The sequence below is a fragment of the Sciurus carolinensis genome, chromosome 11 (genome assembly GCF_902686445.1).
Source record: "Sciurus carolinensis chromosome 11, mSciCar1.2, whole genome shotgun sequence".
Classification (NCBI taxonomy): domain Eukaryota; kingdom Metazoa; phylum Chordata; class Mammalia; order Rodentia; family Sciuridae; genus Sciurus; species Sciurus carolinensis.
In genome coordinates this window covers 113,724,541-113,746,762 of record NC_062223.1, presented here as the reverse complement: position 1 = coordinate 113,746,762, position 22,222 = coordinate 113,724,541, and the positions used below count along the sequence as shown (strand labels likewise).

General features: G+C 50.8%; 1 protein-coding gene and 1 long non-coding RNA gene across 5 annotated transcripts in view; one reads left to right on the top strand and one right to left on the bottom strand.

Moving 5' to 3' along the window:
* The window catches only part of Zbtb16 (zinc finger and BTB domain containing 16), a 179,359-nt gene extending 158,453 nt beyond the window's left edge, over window positions 1–20,906 (bottom strand). Inside the window, exons 1-2 of one of the 4 annotated variants that reach the window (XM_047519440.1) lie at window positions 20,758–20,906; window positions 15,687–17,044 (exon numbers count right to left, since the gene is read on the bottom strand). In XM_047519440.1, the coding sequence (XP_047375396.1) occupies window positions 15,687–16,954 (1,268 nt within the window). In that variant the 5' untranslated portion in view covers window positions 16,955–17,044; window positions 20,758–20,906. Of the gene's footprint in view, window positions 1–15,686; window positions 17,045–19,637; window positions 19,894–19,988; window positions 20,293–20,757 lie in introns of those variants that run through there. The other 3 variants (XM_047519437.1, XM_047519439.1, XM_047519438.1) reach the window with 3 other exon arrangements.
* Window positions 13,641–15,459, top strand: LOC124960585 (uncharacterized). Its single transcript, XR_007104103.1, has 2 exons — window positions 13,641–13,929; window positions 15,426–15,459. It is a non-coding gene; the product is annotated as an uncharacterized LOC124960585 (long non-coding RNA).
* Window positions 20,907–22,222: the final 1,316 nt, after the last annotated feature.

Sequence of the window (22,222 nt, the reverse complement as noted above, 5' to 3'; positions counted from 1 at the left end):
CTAGTCCACCTGTCCAAGTTTAGCTCATGTTTTGGAACTCTGTTTTCTTTGTTTTAGGGTGCGGGTGGTAGATGCCAAACAAGACTGTCCCCCTTTCAGCTTCTCTTTTTAAAAAAAAAAAAAAAGAAGAGAAAAACAAAACAACCCAACCCCGTAGCCCAAGGCCCACTTCGCTGTGGGCGGCCTACATGAGCTTCCTTTATCCAACCACAAAAAGACATCGGTGGAGCCAGCGAGGGGCCGGGAACAGAGCTGCCAAGCCAGCGGCTCCTCCGTTGAGGTTAGCAGTTACCCAGGGGCCAGGAGCCGCCGGCGAGAGCAAACAGCCCGCGCCCCTCGTTACACAATGCTGGCTTATCTCCCCCGTGCCTCTGTCGGTTTGCAGGCATTGCGCAGTGTGACAACCACAGCCAAGACTGGCCCACGGGAGATAGCCGTCTCTGCTCGCTATCAGGGCAGCAGGAGGGGAGCCCGGGACGGTTAGCCTCGACTCAGACTCTCGGTTTCTATTAAAAGAGAATCAGGGGACGGGTAACAGTCCAGCAGGCCAGCTTCCTAGCCACTTCCTTTGATCCTGCTTGCTAAAGTCCCTCTCCCCAGTGCCCTGTCCCACCCTGGGGCCACCCAGGAGAGGTGGCAAAGGTCCACTTCTGGTTGGTTCATCGAATCTCTGCAGAGTGCCAGATGGGAGTTGCCAGGAGGAGATCTCCCTGGGAGCTGATGATCTCCCTCTAAAGGCCTTTCAGAGGGCTCTTGAGGACCAGAGAGGGACAGCTGGACCCATGTCTACAGAGTAAGCATCGGAGGGAGTTCTGGTCACACCGTCTCCTTCAGAGGCTCACAAGTGCCCCAGAATAAAGTCCAAAACTGAACCACCGTTGACATTTACTGAACAACTACAGTGTCCCAGCACTGTGCAGGATGTGAACAGCATATTCCCTGAAATCCACAGGAGCTCCCACCAGAGGACCAGGACACCACAGTCCACCGTGCTTCCTGGCCACCATCACATGGTTTGCAAATAGCATGAGAACCTGGACTCAGCCCTGCCTGGATTCTGGCCCGTGTTCCCTCCACTCCTCCACGCTGCCTTTCCTACACCTGGCCCAGTGTCTGTGGCACCTCCACATGCCCCAGCCCGCCCCGCAACACGCATCGTCCTCAGTCCTGCCAAGGGAAGTCACTCCTCGCTCTCTCCCCAGCCCTGACCATCAAGTTCCTTCCTTCTGTCCTCCTCTTCAAATCCTATTTATCCTTTAATATCCCATGCAAATGCTCCTTTCCCCAGGAGCCTCGCATTCATCGTAACTGCCAGGACACAGTAGTTGCAGGATTGCTAGCTAAGCATCTTTCTCCCTGCCTGGAAAGTCCCATGAAGGTGGTGGCCACATCTTGCTCGTCACTGTTTTCCTGTACCTGCCCCCGTGCCCAGCACGTGAATTCAAAAAAATTTTACAATGAAAAGTCAATCATTCCAGATTTCACCCCTGAATATACATCTACCATAATCTTCCCATTATCTTCTACTCTTGCACACAATTTTCAGTGACCAACATACACTGAAAGTATTTTAGGTCCCCGTTCCAATTAGAAGCTCCTGAAGGGCAAGTCCCATATCTTATTAATCTTGGTATCTCAAAGCCCCTAACACAGGGCACTGCCCATAAATCTTGAAGATGCCATGTGCGTTCATCTGCTCAGGCTGACAGCAGAGAGGTTAATGAGGGCCCCAAAAGGCAAGTCTCCACACCGGAACAACCCAGCAGCCTCAGAGACAAAGACCTACAACTGCTGTTCCCAAGTCCGGTCCTACTCTAGCCTCCTCCTTGGGCAAGTGGGGAGCAGTCCTGGTGGTCACAGGCAGGATAATAAAGGTGGGCCTTCCACAGGTTGGGATTAGATCAGTGGCTCTGGTTTTGCCACTAGTTTGCCACGACATCACATCATGTAACCTCTCCGGACCTCCAGTCATTCCCCATTAAATAAGTGTCTTCAAATGGACTTTAAGGGCCCTGTCACCTTGAGCACCCTCACCTGCCAAGCTGGGAAGAGCTAGGAGAGCCCAAGATGGTGAGCAGAGGGATTGGAGAGAGGGGCACGGATGCCCCTTGATACTAGTCCTCATCCTCCAAAAACACATGAGCACTAGCTGAGAAATAAGCCAGTTCCTTTGTCAGTGAGGACAGAGAGCATGATACGAACATGGGTCTGAAATAAATGAAAGAGCAAGAGCAGATACTGAAAGGAATTGTCAATAAACAGCTTCCCTCCAGTAAAACCCGAATTTTTCCCCACATATGTACGCTTTCACGAATCCAGTTTGGAACGTTCAAATTAGCACAACCTGGCCTTAAATACTGTGCAAAACACATAGTAAGCATTTTGCTTTTATTTATGTCATCAATGGTTTCAATGGGAATGACTCATCCTTCCTCTTTAACACTCTGTTCTAATATGGTTTACTATAAATAATGCAGAGAGAGAGACTAAGCACGGGGCCCCTGCACAGCAGGTCACAACACAGCCAGGCCAAGCAGACTGGCCTAAGGTGAATCTCCGCTCGGCTGACGGGCCAGTGATGCTCCAATGGAGAGGAAAAGCAAACATCCTCCCTCACGGTCCCAGGGCTCAGGGCAGGTAATGCTGTCAGGAAAAGAACTGGCAGGCAATGAGTCTGTGCCAGGCACCGGGCCAGGATTTGAATACAGAGCTCCCTTACTTTCCAGAGCCTTCCAAAAGGTAGAGTCAAGTTTCAAACTCAGACCACTGTGCCTCCCTTGCTGCTCTCTTGGGATATTCAGGTCAAAGCTCAATCCATCCTTTCCGGCCCCGGTTACTGGTGATAGTCCAAGTTGTTTTGTTTTTTTCAAGTTCCTCCCCAGGAGCCTGAATTCCCAAGAGGCAAAACCACAAATGCAGAAACATTACAGCTAAATAAGAGGAGGCGTCCCCAGACCCAGGTAATCCTGGTGGCTCTTCCTCACAGGATTCCAGCTGCAGCAGGGATAAATCACAGCCTGGGCCTTGTCCACCTCCACGAAGGAGTGAGGTAAATGTTCACCTCAGCTGACAAGCCCCAATCCTCCAGAACCTGCCTTCCACTTATCCTGTACCATAGTCAGTAGATTTGTCACTGAATTATTTTGGCCATTTCCCAAAGTCAAATCTACCCTTCCAAAAGATAAAGCAAAGGAACACGGTGCAAGCTTGGAAGGGATTCCAAAAGGCAGTTTTCAGAACACCTCGGGCACAGCAGCATCCTGCGATCAAGGGACCCTTTGCAGATAAGTAGCTTCTTTATAACAGCAGCAGCACTTTGCAAATGGGGACATTTGTGGTCACAATGTGCTTACAAGTGTTCACCTATTATTTCACTACTGATGATAATACGCACAAGGTTCAGACGATCATCAATTTAACAGTGCTCCAAACAAAAGATTTCTCTGATCCTTTTCATAGTTTCTCCCCGGGGTAAAATAGCCGGTTTACAGGAGCCTCACTCAACAGCTCCATCGTTCCCACGCACCCAGTACCATCACTGCTCTGCGCTCTGTAAGCATAGTGCATCTTCACAACCACGGGCAAGGTGGTTATTTTTTTTACGGGAAAAGAGAATGGGGCTCAGAGAGGCCAAAAGATTTGCCCAAGACACACAGTCAGTAAATTTTAGAGCCTGGGTGTTCGTCCAGCGTGCCTCGTCCTACAGCCTGTGTTCTTCCCGGCACTTCACGCTGTCCCTAGAAAACAGCCTTCCTACTCCTCCCGAAAAGTCTGTTTCTTGAGGGAGGCGCCCACCCCACCCCCACCCCCAATTCCTGGGCTGTATTTCGCTATCTTCAGCATCTCCTGGACTTTGCGCGCTGTTTCAACTTCCCGGTAATTCTGCCCCGGTGGATACCCCCTGCTCTAAATAGCACACTCCATGATCGGCAAACATTGCAAGGACATCAAAACAAAGCTATCAGTTGGGTGCCTGGCTTTAGCAGCCTGTCCAAACTCTTTTGTTTGTTTCTCAGACAGCTTATTGACCAGGTGATGGGGTCAGAAGTTTTCTCCTCACCTAGCCACTTTCAGAAGAAGAGGCAAATTCAGGGCAGGTAGAAAAAGTTCACTCTTTTAAGAGCTCAGATTGACCATTTTAATAAGCACTTAAGACTTACTAGCCAACTGGGAGGGCTAGAGAGGATTGAAGGAGGAAAAGACAGGAACTCAAGAAGCCAAGATGGCCCGCACCTCGCCCTCTTGTGTGAACGTGGGCAGAGGCGGCACACTCGGTGCCATGTTCTCAGGGACTCTGCTGTCCACATGAAGAGGAGAAGAGTGGGTGAGCACAGGAAGCTGATAAACTGTGTGATACACGCAGCTGGCAGTTTTGACAAGATACCTGTTTTCTTCCACGCATCTCTGCCCTGATCTGAAAGGGGTCCCATCTCCCACCCGGTCCCTTTTTCTGAACACGCCACCCCTCGCCCTGACCCCAACAGTTTATCTTTGCATATTGGAAAAGCTGGCACTTATCAAGTCATCTACTCCTCATAGATTGTTCAGCAGACCACGGGGTTATCAGTGGAGCTGATACAGGAAGATAAACAGCAACCTCTTATGCAAATAGTATTAAGAATGTGGGACTGGCCACAGGACAAAAGCAGATTTTAGGAGAACATGAATCTTAACACTTTTCCTCCATTCCAGACCCCAGGACCCGGAGAAGATTCTCTGGGTGGGTTTTCTCCTCCTTTTCAGGTAGGGAAAAGCATATTGGACCAGCCTGCTTTGCAGAGAAGAGTGGTAGTTCCATGTGGGATGAACACAAGCCCTTGCTGTGGCCAGAAGCTTCACCTCCTCCCAACTGCCATTTCATTTTTCCAAGACTTCACAACCACTGGAATGTGCTTTGTTCAGATTGAGGAGGTGAAGGACTAACCAAGAGAGAGAAGTGTTCTCCAAGGTGGGTGCAGGGGTCAGAGGGCAGCAGGAGGAAAAAAAATCCACAGAAAGCCAGGAGTTTGGGGTTCTGAAATGCAAGCACGTGACCAGGAGATGCTCCGAGGATCTGCCTTTGCAGAGACAGAGGCAGACAGCAGCCTGGGGTCCAGGTGGCATCTTTTCAAACCCTTCTCATTATTCGAAGGCCAAACTCACATCAAGAACCAAGAGGCCAGTGGCTCCAAGGGACAAAAGAATTGCACTCAGAGGGACAGAGCAAGCTGCTTCTCACACCAGGCTGCAGGCTGGGGAGGGGGGAAAATGGGAGAATGACAGAATCCAGGCTGGCCAGAATGAAAGACTGAATGGAATAGGCTAATTTACACAGGAAGTAAGCACTTACCAGACCCTTCATCTCAACACACAAAACCCTCGGCCATATCTGGAAGCAATTACATCCAGTTAACATGATCTGCTTGCCACTAAAATTAACTGCAAACAGAAATATTTTTCACTTTTGCAACAGGGGGATGCCAAAGTTTGGCCTATTCCGCACCCACCCCCACCCCCAGCCCCAGCCATTGAATCTGGTTGCTGGGGAATATTTAGCAGCTACTCAGTTCAAAACAACAAAAACCACTCTTATAGCCATCAGGGCACAGAAAGTAAAATAGTGGATAATTATGAAGGGCGGGGAGAGCGGGGGTACTGACAACCATTGTGCTGGAAATAGCGGGAAGGGGCCAGGCACACGGGCCCTACATGGGTCTTACAAGTCAGGTCTGGTTTTCCGCACTGAACTTCAAGGAAAGAAAAGTGTTTTTAGAGTCACTCAATTTAGCAGCCGCTTCACATTGTTTTTAGGTACCATCTTTATCCCTTCTGCCAAGGGGGCGGGGGTGGGGGGATGTAGGGAGGTAGACTCACAAATGTTAGCAGATCCTTAATTTAGCAGATCATTTAGGGGACAACTGTCACGATTTAACTTTTGCATTGAACATTTCCAATCCCTATGCTATGAACGCCTTCGAAGCAGCTTTCACCTGCTCTAATCCACATAAGAGCTACTTTTTGTTTGAGATGCGTAGTTTTAGGACAAGCCTAAAAGGAGATAAGAATCTGCCTCCTAGGTGGGTGTGTGTGTGTGTGTGTGTGTGTGTGTGTGTGCCCAGAAATGAGCCAGTGTCCCTTTCTGCAAAACCCTAGGTGCCACTGCTTGACTTGCTACCCATTCTTGCACTCCTCCTCGCAATCGGATAAGAACTATTCTTATTTTTCTGTGAACTGCTGTCAACGATGCCATAAATGCCAGAGACAGATGGACAGGTTTGTTTAAAGTTCCTGAGGAGGCGCCATCTCCAGCCCCTTTCCCCACCGGCCCCTCTTTTCTGGGCCAGACTCTGGAGTGCATTCCCCCAAAAGTGCAGTTCACTCCTTTGTCACCAGGGGCCTTTAAAACGGCAGCAGCAGCCGCAGCAGCAGAAGTAACGCATCCATTTGCCAGACAACTCACAAACATCTTTTCTAAAAAAGAGTCAGGCAGAAGTTTCCCTCAAGAATGAGGTCAGACACTGCTGTTCTCTGCAAAAATCACATTTAGAAACATTACTGGTGGGAGGGGAAAGGGGGGGGCAACTTAAGTACCCTTTAAGGATTTGGGGCTAGGAGGGGGAAAAGGAAAAAAGCGCTGTGCCATCCTTTGTCATTTTTTAAAACCTGATTTCACATTGAGGAAAAAATTAAAGAATTTTGCACATGTCTTCAAATCTACAATCTGAGGCCACCTGCACAGCCGGACGACGCTCCGCTAACGTGTTCTGAATGCGTCCACCAGCATAACAGCACACCGCCATGGAGAACTGCTGTTATGAACGACATCTCACAGAGGAGGAAGCAGAGTGGTTAAAAAAAGTGTCCTGGTCACACAGCCTCTAAGAGATGGGTCAATCCAAACCCAGGTTCCGTTCTGGACAAGGCAGCCCACCTCTCACTACCGTGCAGCCAGCAACCATAGGAAATTCAGATGAGAGAGAGCGAATGCGCCCCTAGGACTCCCTCCCAGAAACAGCCCTTGTTGGCATGTGGGGTCCTTCCTTTCCCCCGATTCCTCTCCCTCTCCCCCTCTCTCCCTGCTGTCACCACACAGCCATCCAGGCATGGAAACAGTTAAGCTACCCTCAGTGCATAAATCAAAAGTTCAAGGCTGCAACATACCACAACGATTCCCTCTTTACATATGACAAGAACCAGAGAGGGGCTTGCAATCCCAAGCATCCTGCGCAGGGTCTCCCCGGCCCGCACAGGTTATGCCGCCAGGGTCAGGGCCGCAGACCTTTAGCGGCAACATTCATTTCCTGAACAGGACAAGTTCTCCCGACCATAAAGCTAATAAGAACTTCCTCGCACGGCGAGCTCCGGCTGACAGGGCTACTTGTCACTGGCCACGCAGGAGGAGACCGCTGGTTCCCATTAGTGGGTTATGATGCCAGGTGCTACTAATAAGGTACCTCGGCCAGAAACAAGAGCCTGCTAAGTTGTCGCTCCAACTCTGGAAGCAATCAGGTCAGGGCTTGGGGGTTGGGGAGGGGCCTTCTTTAAAGAAATGGGCGGTGGGAGAGTGGGGCTTGGTCGTGGTAGACCCCCGAAGCACCTAACCTGCCAAATGGCTTAAATAAATAAATTTCCAACAATCCTTCCACATTTCCCCCAGCTACCATAAAAGACTCCCCCAAATTAACACTCATAATGTTTCCCCCCGCACTCCAGGCCTGATGGATCACCCTGAGGGCCATTATGGTCGGCCACATCTGCTTCTCACTATGGCAAGGAGAGCGTGCCAACAGGCCTAATGGCATTAAGATCACAACGTTCAGCTAATCCACTTAGAGAGCGAGGCGGGCGAGGGTGGCAGGGGGCTCAGTGGCTCCCTTGTCAGGCCGGGGTCACAAGGGAAGCGGGAGGTAGGGAGGCAGCCTCACGTTTGAGTCCCCGCCGTGCGCTCCAGGTTACAAGTGATTTCGTTTAATATGTTTTAGAAAACCATCGAGGAGCAGGGGCTAACCTCACTTCACAGAGGGTGTGACAGCTCAGAGCTGTCACTTACCCAAATTCACACTGTGGCACTATCATTCAAGCCCAAGTCTATCAGAGATAATGACATGATGGTGTGCTCCTCTTGCTTTTAGCAGGCCTGGGGGGGCGGGGTGTAAGAATGTCTTTATTTCTTATTTCTGGGGGCTCCAAATGGCCCTAAAGATGGGACAACTCGAAAAACCATTTCGACTGGTCCAGAGATTTTCCTCTTCATCAAACTGCCTGTGATTGAGTCTTCTAGTAACGTTCTCAGTAACGCCCTACTGTTTCAGGAAGTTCCTTCTCTTGCCTAACTTGCATCTTTCCTACTGCAACACTGAACACAATCTGTTCACACTGGAGAAAATCAGGTCTGAGGACAGAGTGCAAAGTGAGCTGGGGATTTAGAATGAAGCAGGGTTTTCTGAGTCTTTAGCCAAAGTTTCCATGCTGACAATAAAGTACCGGATCCCCTCCTTGCAGCTGCAGAGATAAGCCCCACGTAGGCAAAACCCAGCCATAGTTTTTCCAGACTGAGCCAGCATAATAAGGACAACGGGGCTTTTAAGGGGAAACAGTAGAAAGGGGAATTTCTGATTATGCTGGCACGAAATTAACAGCATGGGATTTTTATTTTTGTAAATGGGTTTCTTTTTCTCTCCCTTTTTCTGTTTTTCAAATCAGCATAAAAGGCTTCTATCCCTAGAAGTTGGTCTCTCTGTGTTAGTAAGAGATGACACAGTACTTACTCCTGAGACCTATCGGCCTGTGTCCCCAGTGACCTGAACCCTTTGCTATAAGCAGCATCCCCACTAAAACCAGGAGGCCAGACCTGGTCACCCAGCTGCAAGGAGCATGGAGCCAGAACACTTGGACACAAAGCTGGCACCTTCCCTACTTTACCATGAACTCTGACCTCTCTGACTTTCTAGGGCCCATCAGGAATGTAAAACTAGCACCCACCTTACAAAGCAGCTAGAGGGTTGAAGGCAATCCTGATCATGGACGCACTTAGCCTAGAACCCCATACGTGAAGCACTGGAAACGGTGTTGCTGATTCCACTCTAAAGCATCCCAAGGGAAGGAGCTCTAGACCACCCAGCACCGCACACCCAACCCAGCCCCCCTCAGCAAGGTGGCGGCTGAGGCCCTCCCTCTTCTGTCACAGTGATTTGCATGCCTGGCCGCCTGCATGGACAACAGAACACTCATGGGTGAGCAGCATTTGGACCTGACCATAGTGGAGCACTGCCCAGCTAAATATAAACGAGCACTGGATGACTCACCAGGCCTCAGGTCAATGGGACAAAGAGTACCCTGGCCACCACGGGCCCAGAGATCCACTTCCTGAGGAAAGTGCAGGTGCACGCTGTCTGGGTTCCGAACATGTAGCGCCCAAGGCAGCAGTTTTACAGCACTGGAAGGACTGACACCCTATGCAGAAGGACAGTCTCTGGAGGGTCTGGAGCAACATGAACCCATCTTTTGGCCTGCACTTAACTTCTAGCACGACCCACTTCACAACAGCCGTGGGAATACAACAACAGACACATCAGACAGCCGTGGAGCGCACACACCACTCTGTGCCCGGGACAAATATTTACTGATTGATCCTTACTATCCCCATTTTACCAATAAGCAAACAGGCACAGAGAGGTTAAGTAACATAACTACAGTCACACAGTTGGTAAGTAGTGAACTCAGGATTCTGATCCAGAGAGTCAAAATGCACATCACCACGTCTGTATAAAACATGGGTCTGGAGGTAGCAGGGGAACGTTGTGGCAATTTTTTTCTTTCTACCAAAATAACTGCCAAAGAGTCAGCACTTTCACCTAATGCAGCCGAAACGGAACCTAAGAAAACCTTCGGTTATCATGGAAAATTCAAGAACTCTGCAATGGCACACTTGTATTCATTTAGCAAGACTCTTAAGTCTTATACTTGGGCTTTCAGCTGAACTTGTTTTAAAGTCATTAATAAAAAAAAAATTAAAGTGGTTGGAAATGTGTTTCTTCTGAATTAGCAAGAAATCAAAGCACTCCAAATGGAATTTGATTTTAACAGTTTAGGATAATGACATTTGAAAGATTCATAATAGTTTTCCTAGAACACATAGGAGGAAAAGTGTTGCTAAACTCCAGTTCCCCCGTCCCCCTTGCCACCCCAGTCATTAGCGGCCCCATTCACTAGTGGCAGCAAATTATAAGGGGACTTCTTACTGAGATGAAAGAGGCAACTTTCCTCTATTGGAAATGAAATAAAAGAAATCATTCCAAAAGTTCCAAGAGTTCAGTCTAGATTCCAGGGGGCTCAGTAACCCTAAGCAGGTTAAAGTATTCAAAAAGTCAGAGCAGAAAGAATAAAATCAAACTGACCCCCATCTTGACTAGGCTGACCAGTCATTCCAGACACCAAAACCGAGCAAAATGCAATTAACCAAAAGGGTTTCATGAAGTTGTGACCGGGTACACAAGAGGTCAAAAATATATATTTTTTTAAGAGTTCATCCAAGCACCTAGGTTTTATAAATGAAGAAAACAAAACTCAGGATGGAAGAGGAACTGACCATGGTGACAGAACTGAAAAATGGAGAGCTGAGTTTAGAGCCCTGGTCTCCACAACAGCTGGGCACACCACTACAGGGCCTCTGCTACCTTACTAGCCTCACAACCAAAAAGCTCTACAAAAGACCAGGTTCCAGGAGCCCAGGAGGCTATGAACTAAGTCATTCATCACCCCTCAAAAGGACACTTCCTGGAAACAGAAACGGATTCAAAAACGATTTGGGCAAATCTGTGAATGACAGAGCAGCCATAAATAGCTACTAAGAGAAGCTCATATACACCTGACCTTTAGAATTGACGTCAAGGAAGATGGCTGCAGGCTCCACCGGTGGTATCTTAGGGATGGTGTTGGCAACCAAAGATTAGGTCAGATGGATCTGACCCAGAACAGCGCTATCCATGTTCTTATATGGCCTGCAGTAGAGTGCCCAGGACTGTGAGCTAAAAGGCAAGCAGAGTGTCCAGCTCTACCCATTTATAGTCGTGTGACCATGGGCAAGTCACTTGCTTGCTCCAAATCTCATTTCCCTTATCTGTAAATTCAAGCCCAAAATGGTGCCTCATCCCTTATCCAAACCCCTTGGGTGTTTCAGAAACCAGATTTGTTCAGATTTTAGAAAGGCATTCTGGTGCCTATGTGTTTAACAGCTCCAGGGGAGTCTAGGGCAGCACTCTGTAATCAAACACATTAATATTTTTGCAGCAAAACATATGAATATTCAAAATAAGCAGGATAAATATAGCCTCACATCAGTTCTGATCAGGTTTTGCCACTAAATGAGTTTGCTGCAAACTTACACAAAACCTTTTAGCTTTCAGAGCTTCTCAGACTTCATAATCACAAAACTGGGATTAAGGCCTTACACCCCCTTAGGGCAGGCTGTGAGGTTAGGAGAGATAAAGTCATTAAAGGTGCTTTGCAAAGAACAAAGTGGTACAACTGATAAGGGCATTATTAATATTGTTGCTGTCGCTATCATTATTCCACAGCACTGCTGGCTCCAGAATTTGGGTCGACATCAGAGGTGCCCAGCAGAACCACGAAAGGCAACCAAAAGCGGGGTGCAGTGATGTACGCCTGTAATCCCAGCAACTCAGGAGGATGAGGCAGGAGGATTGCACGTTTGAGACCAGCCTCAGCAATTTAACTAGATTCTAAGCAACTTAGCGAAACATGGTCTCAAAATTAAAAAATAAAAGCTGGGCGCGGTGGCACGCACCTGTAATCCAGGGAGCTTGGAAGGCTAAGACAGGAGGATCACAAGCAAAGCCAGCCTCAGCAAAAGTGAGGTGTTAAGCAAGTTAGTGAGACCCTGAATCTAAATAAAATACAAAATAGGGCTGGGGATGTGGTTCAGTGGTCGAGTGCCCCTGAGTTCAATCCCCAGTATACCCCCCAAAAAATTAAAAAATTAAAAGGAAGGGCATGTGGTTCAGTGGTAAAATACCCTCAGGTTCAATCCCCAATACAAAAAAAGCAGGGTGGGCAAGAATTTTGAGTAACTGCTAATCTCCCAAATGTGGCCTAAACCAAGGTCAACAGCTATTGGCCCTCTGAAAACATTGCAGCTGGCCATCTGAAAGAGACGAAAGCTAAAAGCCAGGAAGAACTCTGACATCTCAGACACATGACTTAAGCACCCTTGACCAGCCCCAAGAAGCCTGTGAGAAGAACTGACACATGGTCCAGGGAGCTGGCGGAGCCCCTTCCTACGGTTCCTGAGCATCCCCACAAGAACCAGGCAAGGGTTCCTGCTGCGTCTGTGCAGGATGCACCCAGAGGTCTTGTCTGTGTAAGAGCCAGAGGCTCTGGTAAAGATTCAGACCCCGCTGATTCTGAAGCATTAAATCTAGAAACCCATTAAATCCATGGTCTATGCAATGAGCCTAGGGGGACTGAGGGACACAAACGAGGACTACATTCTCACTTAGGTCAGCCGTGCTGTTCCCTGTGATCTTAGCACACACGCACATGACGCTAAGAACAAGAGTGCACCTGGGCCCACTCTTGGGCTGGGCCCTAGACCACATCCACAAGAGCCCACATGCAGAACTGCTCAGTTCTCACTTTCAAAGTGAGAACAAGAAAAGAAACTGAGCCTAGCGGGGAATGTCCTGTCTTGCAGAAACCTGATATGGTCCTTCCTCCCTCAGACACTACCTGCTGTAATGTGGGTCCACTGGGAAAGATCTGGGGGTTCAAAGCATCTCCTTCACCTGCCTGGAGAATGATGTGGCTCCATCAGATCTTCTGTCTGGCTTCCTTCTGGTTCCGTTAGGTTCGTAAGCCCCATATGATTTACCCAAATGGTCCTTTGGTCTTCCCATCCATCCATGACCACATGGGACACTGCTTTTACATCTTGCCATCCGTCTCAGGCTCCATGATACATAACTTTGCTAAGTTTCAGTCCACCCATCTGTCCTGTAAATAGGTCCTCCCTCACTCCATACCAGCTTGGGGTCAAACAGGGGCAAACCTATGGATGGGATTCCATAACAAACCCCACTTCCTGCCTGACTTCCCAGCACTCTGCCCTTTCTCCCTCTGCAAAGTAAGCATAACTGCTGGGTACTTAATCTTTACCAACACTCTAGCCTATTGGCTTAAAATAAAATAAACCTTGGAGCCTGTCATCGTCGTTTTATTTCCAACCAAGTCCACAGCTCCCTTTGGCATCAAAGTCACCCACTGTTTTGAAACTTTTTTTTTTTTTTTTTTTTTTTTGCCTTTTTGTTTGTACTGGTAGTGGTGATGATTTTCTTTCCCATCAGAACATTTCTCATCCTGCTGATAGGTTGCGGGCAGACGGGTGACCAAGACGGAGAAGAATAGGAAACAGGGAAGTAGCACATTAATCCTGGCACTTTTCAGGTGAGGGAGAGGAAACAGCCTCCCACAAAGTACATCTATCGGGGACTTTGACTTCAAAGTCAAGTTTCCCCATTTTCATTTCCTCAGACCCCCAGATCTTTCCACCCATTGTGCTGCCCCAGGTTCAGCTTCTCAGGCGGCAGCAGCTGACTTTCCACACTCAGTCAAAAGCACATTCGTCCTGTCAGCAGCCTGAAGCATGATGACCAGGATTCCAGGACGGTGTCTCACCTGGCAAGTTCACAAGAACAGGGACATCCTCTCTGTGCCACCACAAAGGCAAGACAGCCCAGTGGAAGGCGGTGCTGCAGATACCACACCCTAGATCTGAGCCGACGAGGATGGTGCAGAGGCAAGGCCAAAATAAGATGGGGGACAGAGGGTCAGCTCTTCACCTTCACAGTGACTGCGTGCCAGTTACACGTCTGATTTCTGGATTTTACTTCATTAATTCATCACCAACCCTGAGGACCGTCTGCATTTTAAAAAGTGAGTAAAGCAAAGTTCAGAAAATTTAAATAACTCTCACTACTAGACATGGAGGATTACACCACCCAGGTTCTTTGGAAGATAACACGGCTGGCCCTCCATTTCATTTCAGAGGAATGAGGGTTCCACTGAATGGGACGTGCAACTCACAGAGGCAACTCCGTGGCCCTCTTGGATAGAAAAAAAAAACAACCTGGACCTGTCAAGAGCCAGGAAAAAGTTACTTTCCACCATGCCCCATTTCTCAAAGCACATAGCTGAAATAATTCACATCCGGAGATGATAGATCTATCTGGTCAAGTTTGAGGAGGGGGTTTCCTCTTTAGGAAAGTTTAAGCAAAAACAAATATGACCTCAGTCTATTTCTGAGAGGCATTAGCGTCAAGAAGATACACATTCGTGGCGGTTATTTTTCGCACCCACCGGAAAAAAATCGGCTACTTTTAGCTCAGTGACAACTTTCCACAAGGTAAGTCTCAGAGCTGCCGATCAGGCATCATCGGAGCGTGCTGCGGCTAGAGTGATTAGATCGCTTCCAGATGCCTCCACCCACCCCCTCACATCCCCCACACCTAAACCAGCACAGAGTTATGGGGGTGAGGGAGAGTGGGGGCCAAAGCAGAGAACCCGCCCAAGATCACCCAACAGCAGGCTGAAGGGTGTTCAGGGAAACATTATCATTGACAGCTGGATCTGTGGGTAACATTCATCAGGTCCAGGGACAAGAGGGCATAATGACAGCCCTACATTTACGACAGAAATAGGATTAAAAAAAAAAACTTATTCCCTCTGTCATTTACTCCACTTTTTTTTTGGGGGGGGGAGTGCTGGGGACTGAACCCAGGGCCTTGTGCTTGTGAGGCAGGCACTCTACCGACTGAGCTATCTCCCCAAGCACCACTTCTGATGAGCAATCATCTATACCCTCTGTTCTGTAGCCTTGGTCCTCTTCCAGTCCAGACAACTTCAAGAGGCAGCAAAGTAGGAAGAAGTTAAAACCTGAATTTGAATCCAGCTCTGCCTCTTACTAAGTATATGACTCTGGAAAAGGGACTTTATGCCTGAGTCTTAGCAACTTCCTATGTTAAAAACACAGACACACACACACACACATTATCTACCTCAAGGGGCTATTGTAACAAAAATGAAATTTCAGGTAAAGCAGGTGATACTGAACAAGCATGTCATGAACTGGGAGAAGGGTTATTTTATAGAGAAGCAAAGGGCAGCCAGAGGAAGCCCATAATAGCCCAGAATAGCATTTAGTTCAATGTGAGCAAGGGTGAGACTACAGGCTGCAAGACCAAGCCTCTTATTCCCATGCTTCCCTCTGAATGTGTCCACAGGAATAGAGCATGAACAAGGGATGGGAGTATTGAGGGGACCGTTCACCAGAAATGGTCATTTGGAACTTGCAACTGTTCCTGTTGCCAGATTTGGACCATGAGAGAACCTTAGAACCCCATTTCTTCCTCTCTTTCCCTCCACTTTATCAGGTACTCCAGGGAAATGAGTATAGACCAAAGAGCAGAAAGATCAAACAGGAATCCTAAAGCAAAAAGAGAGGTAAGAGTCTGGTAAGATGCTGGGAAAAAAACATTTTCCTTCACCACCATCTGAAAAATCTGTCCCCTAGGACACTGAAGGAGGTATATTTTTTCCAAGGAAGAGAGGGGAGCCAGGTTCCCAGACGATATGGAGGGAGGGTGTCAGGGCCAGAAGTTCAGCTGCAGGTGCAGGACAGGGGCAGGGCCTACCTGTGCTGCTCCACAGCCTCGTTGTCAGGAAGCTCTACCCCACACACGCTGCACTGCTCCCCGAGGGGCCGGCTCTCTGACTTCATGCCCACGGCCAGCTCACCCAACTTGCTGAACAGCTCCCTCTGGATGAAGCCCTGGGGCAGCAGGCCCCCATAGGTGCTGAAGTCCATGGAGACGGCCAGGGCAGGCTGCACGTGGAGGCCAGAGGTCACTGAAGACGGCATGCTCAACACAGCGTCAGCCTTGTGGTTGGGCAGCACGGAGTAGATGCCCAGGTGTTTCTCCACTGGAGGGGCCGGAGGTTCCTGTCGGCCAGGGGGTACTTGACCAGCCTCAGCGGGGGGTGGCAGCTGTTCAGCACTCTCCTCTCGTCCATAGTGCAGCTCCCTAGCACTGGTAATGACGCTGCTTCGGGTAGGTGTCCCAGGCCCCTCTTTGCCCCTCTCCTCGATCTTGTCCCCCATCCCTCCTGAGATGCTGGACTCAGCTGCCCCAGGGCTGTCCTGGCCAGGTACCTCATCCACCTGCATCATCTCTGTCTTTACCTCAGTCACCGCAGGGTGCCGCCCACCCCCAGACAGCATCGGTTCCTCAGGCCCTGCAGGTGGCTGAAGAGTTCCCTGCAGGAGAGACTGTCCTATGGTCATCAGACTATCCACTGCGGCTTTAGTGGGACTCATAGCTGAAAGACCAAATGAGGTGGAGACCGAAGGACTCTGGTCCACCATGGGCCCAGGGAGGCTCTGTCCAGCCACACTGGCATACCCACTCTCCTCGCTGGAATGCTTCGAGATGAAGATGTTCTTGAGGTACCGAGTCTTGCGGTCCTCTTCTTCCTCAGCCCCGCCATCAGCCATGGTGGCTTCCGTGTCATTGTCATCGGAGGCCTGGATGGTCTCCAGGATCTTCAGGCACTGCTCCTCCAGGTACTCGATCTCCAGGATCTCCGCTGCATACAACAGATCATCCAGGTCCTCCGCCTTGGCCTGCAGTGTGGCCGTGTATGCATACTCCAGAATCTGCTGGAAGGTCTTTGGGGAGAGGAAATCCAGAGTATAGTGCTGGCTGTTGCGGTGGAAGAGGATCTCAAACATCTTGCTGGTGCAGGCCAGCACTGTCCGGTGGGCATGGAACTCCTGGCTGTCCACCATGATGACCACATCGCATAAAGTCCCAGCCAGTCGCATCTGGTTGGCCTTGCATAGCAGCCCTGTGGGGTGGCTAGGGTTCTGCAGCTGGATCATGCCCATCTTTGTCAGATCCATGGTGCTCCCCTCGGTTCAGGCATGAGGCTCTCTTTCCTTCTGTGCTCTGCGTGGTGGGGCAGGGTGGGCTTCCCGGGCCAATGGAGAGGGCTGGAGAAGAGAAGAGGAGAAGAGACAAAAAGAAATGAGAGAATAAACAGCTGATTCATAAGTGTCCCTAAGAGTAAGAACTCAAGCACTACAACATGCCCCCATCCTGCCAAGTTCCCAGCAAATCTTAAGAGATTTAATGGAACTTCCTAGAAATCTACAAATCTGCCTTGACAAGCCCAGAGATGATGAGAGTGAAGAGAAGCTTCTGCCACAGTATATGCCTAATTTGCTGCTCTATGACATCTGTTAGGTGAAATAAAATGAAAATGACAGTAAGTCCTGAGCATTCTTCAAGTCTAAGAGTAGGAAGTTCCTATACAAAGCCAACATTCAGGAGATGCTCAAGTACCTATTTAAAATTAACAAGACTTTAATCCCTTCCTTTAGTCAACTTAAGCACTCAACTTGTATAGCAAAGTTCATCATCAAAACAAAGTTTTTCAAACTTTGCCTCACTGTGGTAACCCGAGGAGCCAAGTCAAATCCATCTGGGGCCAGCAGCCTGCAATTGTGGCCCACAGAAATCTATGAGCAAGGGACTCTCCTCCCCAGAGCTATTCTCTCTCCTTCAGTCAGTGCCTTCCTGAGTCTCTGTCCTTCCACTCTAATCAGGAGTGTACAGACTAACTTGCCCTGACCCCCTCCTTAGGCAGTAACAGGAACACACGTACATAACCCATATGTTAACTAGGGTCACTCCTACTCACAGGTGCTTCAAAGTCATCATATATGTAATCCAAAATCTGAAGTATGTGTGCACACCAGCCAGTGAGAGTGTTAATACACCTGCACACAGTTACATGAGATGCTGTATTAACTCTCCTGCCCCCAAGTGCCTGGTGGACAGAAGGATCTAAAATGTGAAGGAGGCTGGGTCGTGAACACAATGCGAGATAGAAGGGAATATGCTCCCCTACAGTCAGGAATGCTAATGCTGGGCTGGGAGTGAACTCCAGTGTGTCCTACAGACTCCCAGGAGTTGGCAAGTCCTGTGACCAAGAGCAGCAACTGATGCTAGATATGGTTCAGAGGGCACTGGAAGTGATATTGGCAACAACATCTAGGTGCAAGTTACAACCAGTATTAGGAAGACCAGGCTAGGAGACAAAGATCTCTCCCAGAGCCTAAAAAGCCTAAAAGGGCTCCAGAACTCTGAACTCCCTCTAGGGTGTGATAAGTTGCTCAGGCCAGGTCTCTCCCAGCATCTGCGTAGCTAAGGCCAATATGCAGTCAGTGGCCTGGGAGCAGGGTGGACAGACCAGGCACTCTTCACACTGCTGGCCTCCACCCTAAAAAGAAGACCTATGAGTCCTGGAGCCGCAAAGTTCAAGCAGAAAGGGTTAACCCGATGGCTGGTTCAGACACTTGCTGCCCATCCCAGAGTGGGGACCAAGGCCGTCATGGGCGCGACCACCATTCATCCTCGTCTGGCCACTCTGCCTTCTGGCAGACATCAGAGAACTAGGGAGAAGCCAAAGAATGGAGGGTTGTCTACCTGAATTCCTTCCTCAAAACGAACCTTTGAGGTCCTGAGGGAAATCAGGTGCTACAGGAGCCGTCTCCCCAGCCCGCCGCTCTGCGCCCGCGATTCGGCCAGCGCTGGCTGCAGCATTCAGCCCCGCAGCGCGGGGGAAAGCCGGCGCTAACCCACTCGAGCTCTCGGGATCGATCGCACTCTCACACACCCCTAGTTCCCAGCGACCCCCATCGAGACTTTCAGACGACTTCGGCAAACTTGGGGAAGCAACTTTTCCCCAGGACTCAGACGCCTGAAAGGAAATCGAACTAAAACGGAGGGAAATCGAAAGAAACTAGGCAAAAGGCGAGAGTCCAGGCGGGCTGGTCGCCGCTGAGGGCGGCGAGGCGGCGGACCCGGCCCGCGGCGAAGGGGAAGCACAAAAGCCCTGCAGCTAGTTGTGGGAGGAAAGGTGAGAAGAGCTGCGGGCCCTCCCTCTCCGACCCCAGGCCGTGACCCCCGGGAAGCGACCCGCAGGGTCCCCGGCCTGTGGCCGGCCGCGCCAGCTGCAGGCGTGCCGGGCCCAGGAGCATTGAGTCCAGGGGAGCAGGCGAGCAAGTCGGTGCGGAGCGCGTCTGTGCGTTTCAGTGAGTCCGCAGGCCAGCGGGATGGTGCGCATTTCATGCGCGTGCGGGAGTGTGCGAGGGACTGTGCGAGCGAGCCTTAGGCGCGCCTGGGTGGGAAAGGCATCCCGGAACGCATCAGGTGCAAAGCCCCAGCACCCACAGTGCGCGGCCAGGAGCGCACGGCGAGCTCCGGTGCTGCGGCTAGTCCCTCCGAGAGCCGAGGAGGGCCCGTAGCGCTGGAGAGTCTATGGAGCTCCACCCCCCACCCCCCAAAAAGGGGACCAAGTCCAATCAAGAAAAAAGAGCCCACCACGGTTTGTTTTTTTTTTCCCCCCAAAGAGAAAGAAAACCCAGGCGAGTGCCAGTCCTGCTCCCCTCCGCCTCCAAATCCACTCGTCAGCTCCTCCGATTCTAGCTTCCCAGCCGGCCAGCGAATAAACACACAAATAAATAAACCACAATCCTATCTCACGCCCGCGCACCGGTCCGCATACATATGAGCACCCACCAGCTCTGGGTTCCTCCGCCGGCCCTGGACTGTACAAAGCCTCCCTACCCGCGGCTCTCCGCTCGCACCCTCAGCCCCGGCAGACCTCTCTGTCCCCCACCTCTCACCCGAACTGTGCCCTGGAGAGGAAGGGTTGGGGAGGCAGCTGCTCCCAAGCTGACAGCCGGGGCTCCCCCTTCTAGCTGACCCCAACAGGCGGCGGCGGCGGCTGCAGCAGCAGGAAGGAAACACGCACAAGCCCAGCGGCCGAGTGGCCGAAGCGAGCGCGCCCCCCCAGACCTCTCCGGCCCCAGGGCGCCCGGGCGTGAGGTGCTCGCTGGGCGGTGCGCCCCTCCCCGGCCCCCCACTCACCGCTGCCGAGCTGGGCGCTGTGGGATGGGTGTGCGTGCCTGCTGGGGGGTGTGTGCCTGTGTCGGGGAGGGGTGTTGCTGGGGAACTGTTGCTCTCGGTATCACGGCGGCAGCGGCGGCGTCGCCCGGCAGTTCGCAGTACCCGCTCTCATCGCCCTCAACTCCTCTCTGCCGCGAGGTTAGCAAATCACCACCGGCTGCGGCGCCTCCGCCGCGTCCCACGTCAACGCCGAGCCCCCTCCCCTGCGAGGCCCCGGCGCCTCTCCATCTTTAGTGCTGGCGGCCGAGCCCGGCTCCCTGCCCACAGCTGCCCCCCTTCCCTCCCCCCTCCCGCGCTGTCCCCGGGCTCAGCCCGCCCATCCCACCCCACCCCCCCGCACTGGCCGAGCCCGTGCGCGCTCCCCGCCCCACCCCTTCTTTCCTCTCCTTTCCCCTCCCTTCCCCGCGCTCAGCGCTCCGGGCTTCGCCTGACATCTAGCTGCTGCTGGGGCGCCAGCGGCGGCCGCTCACCCACCAAGCTGAGAGATCCGAGGCGCTAGTGGAGAGGAGTGCAAGGGACTCGGAACCCTTAATAGGGATCCTAGGGATGAGAGGCGAAGAGCAGCTCCCACTTTATCCCCAGGTTTTTCATTTCCACTGCACACGGGTTTAGTTTTCCTCCCTCCATTGCTCAAGCGCAGAGTTTTGTCCCGGGTTCCAATGTTTAACCCAATTCACTGAGTGTCTCGCCTTTCACATTTCCTCGAGGCTCAGGAGTGCATCCCCAGTACCTTCGATATCGGTATTAAAAGGTCGCTTTCGCAGCCCAAGTCCAGGCCTCTTCTGTTTTGCGGGTACTGACCGCCTGCGGCACAGCCATCCGGATTTCGGATTTCAAGAAGTCCCAGGGCGTAGAGTTTGCGAGCTCTGTTGAACCAGAAACCAAAGGGTCCGCGGAGATCTATGATCCAGGGGAGGCATGCCTTCTTAGCTGTCGCGATCGCTATAGCCGAGGTCAGGGCCTGAAAGAAACTTCTCTCACTCCCAGTCTTGAGTATCCCTTTGGCTCAGCCCACACCCCACCCCACCCCCGTCCGTCCCCAGCAACCTGGATGGAAATCGTTCCTGACTACTTGCATCCTGCTCAACCCACAGTCCTCAGTGGCCAAGTGGAAGTTTGGGGAAGGAAGCCCTGGGCCGCTCAAAAGTGCGTCCTTCTCTCAGCTGGTCGCCTCACTTTAGAGGGTGGCATTGAGAGCACTATCTCCAAGAGAGAGCAACCAAAGAAAACTTGCCCTTCGGCAGGCTTTGGAAAGCTCCCTTCTCCCCTTTTCCCTGGAGCTGAGTGAAGGTAGAGGGCGAGAGGTGGAATGTACTCTTTCCAGCACTGGCCTCTAACCAGGTCTCCAGAATTAAGAGGGGAGAGGAGGTGGAAAGCCATCCAAGGCTCTGAACGGTCAGCCCCTGAGGGATAGGGTTTTAGCAATTTGGGACTCCAGCCACTGGATCCTGGGTCTGCATGGAGTTTCCTTGAATGACAAGTGGACCAATGGTTTTCCTCAGGACTCACATGGAATCACATCTTGATACATGGGTCCTGCCCTGCCCCAGACTAGAAGCCAAGCCACAAGAACTGTATGCAGGATCAGGAAGGGAATAAAAAAAAAAAAAAAAAAAAAAAAAAAAAAAAAAAAACTAAGGAAGGGTAGACAGCAGAGTTCACAAGAGTTTTAATGGGTTAGTCCCAAGGACAGGGCATTCCATCCCAGCAAGGGACATTCTGGATTCCTACTTGCTGTTCAGACCAGCAGGAATTGGGAGCAAGAAGCCAGGCACAGGCCAACACTTTGATGCGAAAGGAGTCAACTTATCCTGACAGTGTATATGTCAACCTGGAACACATGGGACAAGGGGTCCCCTCCCAGAGTATTCACTTGGTGAACAGTAAAGAGCAATCCCTATTTAGACAACCTGTTTTTCCAGCTAAGGTCTATAGTTGGTAAGAGGAAAGAGATTTAAAGAAAGTTTAAAAAGGGCTGGTCTGTAAGGTGCACAAGAGTGGATGGATATGAGGTGAATAGAGTAGAAACCGGGCTCCTGGTGCCTCCTGTGAAATAGAGGAGTCATTAAACTTGTTGAGCTTCTGCCTAGATGGTGCTTGCTAGAGAGCTGTCCACGTCCACCAGCACAGTAGCAGAAGAAGCACACAATTAACCCCTGATCCTAATCTCCTATTAATCCTCAAATCAGAGAAAG